This window comes from Buceros rhinoceros, unplaced genomic scaffold (assembly GCF_000710305.1).
Source record: "Buceros rhinoceros silvestris isolate BGI_N320 unplaced genomic scaffold, ASM71030v1 scaffold35958, whole genome shotgun sequence".
Taxonomy (NCBI): domain Eukaryota; kingdom Metazoa; phylum Chordata; class Aves; order Bucerotiformes; family Bucerotidae; genus Buceros; species Buceros rhinoceros.
This window is the reverse complement of record NW_010425856.1, coordinates 2,241-9,452: the sequence shown is the minus strand read 5'-3', so window position 1 is coordinate 9,452 and position 7,212 is coordinate 2,241. Positions and strand designations below refer to the sequence as shown.

The 7,212-nt window shown below is 50.8% G+C and overlaps 1 protein-coding gene across 2 annotated transcripts in view; it reads left to right on the top strand.

Moving 5' to 3' along the window:
* The window catches only part of CAPZB (capping protein (actin filament) muscle Z-line, beta), a 45,014-nt gene extending 38,092 nt beyond the window's left edge, over window positions 1-6,922 (top strand). The window contains exons 6-9 of one of the 2 annotated variants that reach the window (XM_010141284.1): window positions 1,930-1,995; window positions 2,967-3,043; window positions 4,236-4,348; window positions 6,113-6,922. In XM_010141284.1, the coding sequence (XP_010139586.1) occupies window positions 1,930-1,995; window positions 2,967-3,043; window positions 4,236-4,338 (246 nt within the window). In that variant the 3' untranslated portion in view covers window positions 4,339-4,348; window positions 6,113-6,922. The remainder of the gene's footprint in view (window positions 1-1,929; window positions 1,996-2,966; window positions 3,044-4,235; window positions 4,349-6,112) is intronic. The other variant, XM_010141285.1, reaches the window with a different exon arrangement.
* Window positions 6,923-7,212: the final 290 nt, after the last annotated feature.

The window sequence follows — 7,212 nt, the reverse complement described above, 5'->3', positions numbered from 1 at the left end:
CCGAGGTGGGACTTGGCTCCTGCCGCAGCGTTGGGTTTTTGGCTGAGCTCAATAGCAGATGGGGAGTGACAGTGGGAAGATGAGCTGCTTGTTACCATCAACTTCCAGAATGAATTTCCCCTCCAAGCAGATTAACCCCTCTGTAGAAGCAGCTACAGCTTTCTGCTGGGTCCGTGCAGGAGCAGGCACCGGAAGGAACCTTTAAAAACCCCAGAGCGTGGCTGTTTGTAGGACATGGCTGCTCACTGCCTGAACTCCGCTGAACCAGCCTCTCGAAACAGCTGGGCTTCTACAGCACATACAAATGTTTTTATTCTGGCAGCATTTTTTATGGAGATGTAATAATACACGTTTTACGAAAAAATTCTATTTTTACATTCTGCTTCTTACCAGAGAGCTCGGCCTGTCCAGGTGTGGAGGAGACGCAGTGGGGAGCCCCGGGAAGCAAATGACCCGCTGCCAACTCCCTGGGTGCCCCAGATCTGCTCAGTTTGCTGATCGCTCCCCAACTCACCGTAACTGGTGCATGTGCGTTGGCATAGCGGAGGTTTATATTCTCCCTCCACGGCAGCTGGATCTGTGCTCCAAGCAGCACGTCTCCATTCCTTTCGATGGCAGTCGGATCATTTCTGAGTAAACATTAAATGTCCTTGTTCTCTCTCTCCCTGCCTCTTCTAGGTTATCTTTTGCCTTCAGGGTTCCAACTAAATTACATGCTTCCCCAAGCCTGTTAGAGACTTGGCTTATTAGAAGAAACCTGTAGCTGGCCCAGACTTTTAAACTCTGCCCTGAGGGAGGGATAAGCACAGATGGGTAAGAGAATTCAGTGGGATTAGTAAAACCCTTTGAAGACTGTTCTTCCCACTACATTTTTCTCCCACTTTTGTTTTCGTGCCATCTCAGCACGTTGGGTATCAGTTGAGGTTCCTGGGACTGAAGTTCATTGTTGAACGGCTTGTCCCTGTTCATTTTCCTCTCGAGCACTGGGGAAAAAGGTCTTGTTCTGAGCACAGATCATGGTGGTCAGCCACAGCCTCTGGACGGAGGTTATATGGGGCAGAGTCAGGTGAAATGAAGCAAGTGCTGCATTTGGCAGCACCAGCTCCCAGTTCTCGACCTCACCTGGTTCAGGTCCCTGTCTCCTGTTCAGATACCACACCAAGAGCGTGGTGTCCTTATACACTTGATCTGGCTCTGAATTTCAACTGCAACAGGCAGCCTGCTGCTTTCCCTCCATACTTACTGCTCTGTACCTCCTTCCCCCTAAGAGTTAGGTAAATGTTGGTTCAGTTTTGGTCTAGAAAGAACTACAAACTGCCAAATTTCTCATTCCATATTATTGCAGCAGTTCAGTCCTCACCAGTCTTGCAGGTAGTTATGGATTTGTCTTCTCTGCGCTGGATGGTGAACAAAGCCGAAGGTGCCTCTTGCCAGGAGATGCTGAGCACCGAGAACGTGTCCCACGTGTGGTCAGAAGCAGCGTTTGAGATGAAGGTTAAAAGCAGCAGCTTTAACCAGTTTCCACAGGATAGCTCACAGCTGTTCAACTGACAGCACCATCCTGGTGTGCATCTCACCACCACCACCCTCGATCTCGGTCCGTGTGCTGTGCTGCTGTTGGGTGACACCACCGCAGGTCTCCTGCGGCCCCCCCAGTAGGCAGGGAATGACGGTTTGGTAGCGCCTGTCTGCAGCAGGGATCTGCAGCCGGGTTTTATCCTGATTCACGGGCTTTTACTCTGCACTGCTGTTATCAACACGAGCCTTTGTCAGCCGGGGGAATTTCCCGGTCTGTCTGCACCTTGAAAGAATAGTTACTGCAGGGTTTTGAGACCCGCTTCTCCCACCCCTCCTCTCAATAAGGCAAGCTGTCGTGCCTCTACCGTCAGATATCCACGTTACCAACAGGCATGTGCCTTTCACTTCTAGATGGAGAAAGACGAGACTGTGAGCGACTCCTCTCCACACATAGCCAACATTGGACGCTTGGTAGAGGTAAGTGCTGTGAAACCACCGCAGCTGGAGCCTGCTGTGGGTTCTCGCCCATAGCTGCTCCCATCCCTAAGAATTTTGTTGCTTCTGTCTGTAGGATCAAGTCAGGGTGTGTGATAGAGAACTGTCCCTTTAACTGGAAGTTCAGTGCGTATCAAGTGCTGGTTAAATCCACTGGAATTGTTTTGAGCGTTTGATTTCGTGGCCACTGTCAGTCACGTGCGCTGTGTGGCGAGTGAAGGATGTGATTGTGTGAGCTGCTCAGAAGGGCTTTGGTGCAACATCAGTTTGCCGTTCTCTCCATTTCCTTGAACACTTTGGCAAGAAAGGAGGAAATTCTCAACTAAAATAGACTGTAGCACATTTGACAGTTATTTTTTAAAGGAACTGGGCAATGCAAGGAAGGTGGGTGCTTCTTTTTTAATCCCTTTTTCTAAGTTTTTGGCTTGAGCGAAAGCGAGCCAATGAAAAGCTGCTGCTTATTTACAAGATCGCTCTCAAAACTATTTGCCTTGCACTTCTAACGAGCAAGTCGCCAGCTCAAAAATTCCAAGGAGCCCATAAGCACAAAACTGTTGACCTGGTGGTTGTGCTAAAGGACTGACTTACCACTTAGAGTCTGTTCAGTGCCAGCAAATTACAGAGTAAGGCTGGGGCGAAATAGATTTTCCTTTTCTGCTGTCAAATGCAGGAAATCTTGAGAGCTGGGCAGAAACTGCCCTCTTGTGGTCCTGGAAGTCATCTCAGTGTGGAGTGATGAACTGGGAGGAGAGGACGGGGTAGAGCTAAGAGCAGAGATAGGGTCACGCTGCCTTCTGCAAGAATTCAAACAGCAGGAACACGCTGGGCTGAACCACGCTGTGGCCTGTGTCGTACGTTGAGGTGAACACAGCGATGCCCAGCAGAGTGTGAGTGCGCCCTTCCTGACGACAGCCAACGGGACTTAAAGATCTGCTCGCTTCCTTTTGTTCTAGGACATGGAAAACAAAATCAGAAGTACACTGAACGAGATTTATTTTGGAAAGACAAAGGACATCGTTAACGGGCTGAGGTAAGGGGCTCTCCCGTCGCTTCCCGGCATCCCGTGCCCTGCCTGGTGCTGTCCCCAGCTGAGTGTTCCCCTGCTTTTGTTTGCTGAACTCCCCGTGCCTACACGATGGCTTTTCACATCCCTCGTGGTTCACCTCACTGTGCTTTGGAAACGTTGTTTCTTGTGTGGAGTTCAGAGAATGCTTCTACCTCATAGCTATAGAAATGTGAAGCAATGTTTTGATCCCTTGTTCCCTCGCCAGGGAGAAAATAGCCCAATTAGCAACACTTGTACTCCAGCGTTATTTTTAATTAGGAGTTTTATTCTTCACAGTCCTGGAAGTTGTCCTGGAATTCTGACTTCTCTTTCTACTGTTCTTAGCAGTCAGCTGGTCCCAGAATTAAGTCATGACATTAATGGTTTTGTGGTATTTAGACTTTGTTTTAAATTCTGTCTTTCTCTCGACCCCGCTGGTCACAACTGTGTGCTAGAACAGACCAAGAGACTAAAACCCCTGAGGCTTTCTGTGGGCAAACTGCATTGTGCTGTTCAGCCCCTGCGCAGTCCTGGTCAGGAATTTCAGAGAAATTGCACGCTGGTTGCTCTCATGCTCACATAGAGGAAAGTACAGAACTGTGATGCCAAATCAGCTCATTTTAAACTGCAGACAGAGCTCTAGCACAGCGTGGTCATGTAGAATAACCAAAACAGTGCTGTTCTCTCACCCTGGAACGTGGGAGAGCACAGAATGATGGCCTTAATTAAAGGTTTATGCTGCTGCCTTCCCAGCCTGGGCGGAGGGAGTCGGCAGTGCCTGAGGAAGCAGCTGCTTTCAGGACAGCCTCTGTTTTCATTGGTGGTGCGCAGGGGTTTAGCCAGGAAGCATTTTCTAATGTTAGAGGGAAATAGGGAACAGTCTTTTTCGTTGTGAACGTTGCCCTGAGCTTTTGTAATCGATTCTCTTTCCTGTGTCTCCCCCCTGCTCAGTCTGGTCACGGCACTTAGTGCGTCGGTGGGACGATCTGCTCGGAACTGGTACCGGACAGAGCGCCTGCCTTTGCCTTTCCCTCCAGCCTTGCTCCTGTTTCTTCTAACCTGTGTATTTACACTTGTTCCTCCCGCTGGTTTCCAGAATTCCAGCTCTGTGTTGCCGAGTTCTTCTGTCTGTTCTTTTCCCTGTTGACTTCCCCCGTTTCTGAACTGCTCTCTGTAGATCTATTGATGCTATCCCCGACAACCAAAAGTATAAGCAGTTGCAGAGGGAGCTTTCTCAAGTGTTGACCCAGCGCCAGATCTACATCCAGCCTGATAACTAAACCGATCCAGGTACCCCTGCCTGTGCGGTGTGACAACCTGCACTAAACCAGGACTCACCCAGCCCAGCCCTCTGCATGATAACCCAGACCAGAACTAACCCCTAACCCCCGCAGACTGATAAACCACACTCGGTCCGTGTTTCACCCAAGGGTTGTTTCTTAGTACGGCCAGCTCAGCGCTGCGGTTTGTTCAGAGTGTTCCCCCATTTGAAATACCACGCTCTGAAATGTGGCAGGATTCACCTCTTGGCACTGCAGCACGTGGTCACGTACCCAGAGTGGTGTGAGCTTGGACTGGTCTGACCCAGAAGCCCTGGGACTCTGTCCCTGGTGCGCCATCCGTTCTTCACAGCTGTGGCACAGCACTTCAGGGAGGAAACGCCCCGTAATCTTAGCGTCCCCCCTGCAGAAAGGAGGGAAACCCTGGAATTCTCGCAGGTTTACAAAACTGTCAAATGACTGGTACTTCCCGTGACTCGTGAGTAACTGTGAGCTCACCCCACACGCATGACCATTGTCTGCCTGGTTCCACTCTCCTGGGAGCTGGACATCCAGCCCTGCGCAGGCTCTGCTGAGTGTTTCTCCCTGCACTTGCCTGTGCTCGGCACAGCCTCCCTGGGGGTTGTCCAGCTGTGCTGGAGCTCCTGCTGTCCAGGACGTGTGGCAGTGACTAACCCCAGCCAGTGTGACCTTCCACTCCACAGCGAGTTACAGGTGTTGTCTCAAACACCTTCAGCTGACAAAGGGGAACAGTTGTTGCTAATGGCCAAGAACCACCTCTTTAGCCAGTGACAACTGCGAACAGAAAATGTATCTGTTTGTATGAAAGCAGCAGCAGTCTCCCGAGACACGGGAGGGGCGATCCTGTTATGGAAACGTTGGGAAAATAACGGAGACGCCGAGCAGCCTTGCGGACAGCAGGCAGCACACGGGCACAGCGAGCTGGCTCTGGAAAGGGGGGTGAATCCGGGCTGTGAGAGCCGGCTCCCGAGCGCTCCTCTGGCAGCTCTCTGACAAGTCCAGGGGAGCTTCTCTATGGATGAGTGTATTTTTGAAGGCTTTTTTAAGAGTGGAAATGTCTTCCTGTACCACTGCCAATGGAGGTTCCTCCACACCCACCTGACGGGGCAGAGAGCTGAAATAATTCCGGGAAGATGCAGCTTTTCCTCTGCAACCAAACCTTTAACAGGGATTTTGCTGCCAGTATCTCTGTTCTTGGGCTGCTTTGGTTCGCTGATTGCTGTAGGTAAGGTGCAAACTGCAGACCAGAACCTCTGGCCGCTTTTCCCCCCAGTGAATCCCCTGGGGGAAGTTTTGACGCGGTGCTCGACCCTGGGTGAACAGTCTGCAGAAAGGTTCAGGAGCTGCCCCAGCCCGGCCCTTCTCACCCTCGTGGGCAGAGGCTGCATTTCTCTGCCTTCCCGTCACGGCTGCTGGGACGGCTGCTAAAACCCTTCGCTGGTGGCACACGGGGCTTTTTCCAGTCTGTACTGTGACAAAACTGGGAACCTCCCTCCAGCAACTGGAGGCTGAGTGGAGCTTCTGGGGAAGCGTCTTTTGGTGCGGTCCTTGCTGGAGTGAGTTTTGCTTGGATGTACTCACTGAAGTGTTCCCTTTGCCTCCCGCTTTCCCCGTGGACCAGGCGAGCTGAGGGCTCTTTCCTCTAAGCTGGGCTGAGGTGCTTCTCCTTCCTTCCTCCTGACTCACGTGCCAGAAGAGCCGCTCAAACCGCCTGCTCCATCGCCGCTGACTTGCGTTTCCTTCTTCCCCGCAGGTCTGTGCAGACTTTTGCAGACAAATCAAAACAAGAAGCTCTTAAAAACGACCTGGTGGAGGCTTTGAAGAGAAAGCAGCAAAGTTAAAATCCTCTCCGTGCTAACCAGACACGCCATGCACTCGTTAGATCCCTTTCGTAGAGAACTCATCCCCCCCGCCCTTTTCTGTTCCGTCACGTCACCGTTTGCATTCAGTACTCCCCACGCAACGCCGTCTTCTCCCCATGAATAAAGCTGTACAAACTTTTTCAGTCTCCGAGGCCTACTTTGCACCACGTTTTACTATCGAGACTTTAGGCTCCGTTTCTGTAGAAGTCCATGTATTTCACCCTCCCCCATTTATATGCATAAACACAGATCATTGTTTGTCTTTTCCTCCTTCCTCCCCCCCTGCCTTTTGTTACATTGGTGTAAAAAATGTAAAACAAGAATTTATTAAATACTGTGGTGTGTGAAAGAGGAAGAACTGGAAAAAAAAAAGAACCAAATCAAATCTATTCCACGTGTGTTTGGGGCTGGGCACAGGGGCTGGCTGGTGGGAGGGCGGGCGGAGAGGCTGTTCCGCGCTGTTGGACTGTACTGACTAACCCCAACTTGCCAGGAGACGGTGATCAGACCTGCTGGAAGTTCTGCTCTTCTCTCGCCTGGTTCCAAGGCGCTTTTCTGTCAATTTTTATGGAATGCAAAAGGGGTTTTTTTGTTTTGATTTTGTTTTTTTTGTAAAGCTTAAATTGAATCTACATCTGATACTTGAGCCTCCATACTAAAAAAAAAAAAAACTAAAACAAAAAATAAAAATAAAAAATAAATCCCAGGAAGCAGCGTGTGTGTGGTTGGTGTCCTCCTTACTTCGCTGTCCCTCCTCCCAGGGCGCCTGGGGCGGTGCTGGAAACGCTCCATGGCTGGTGTGGGTCGATCGTGCTTGAGAGCAAAGGCTGAGCCCCTCGGTTGCCCAAACAGCTGCTGAAAGCTGGGGAGTTGGGGGTTTTTTCCTGTTTTTTGCTGAAACTTGTTGGTTTTAAGGAGGGGGAGCGATGTGTGGCTGTGCGGCCCCTCAGCCTGCCGCCCCTCTGTGCTGCTGGGCTGGGTGCTGCAGGCG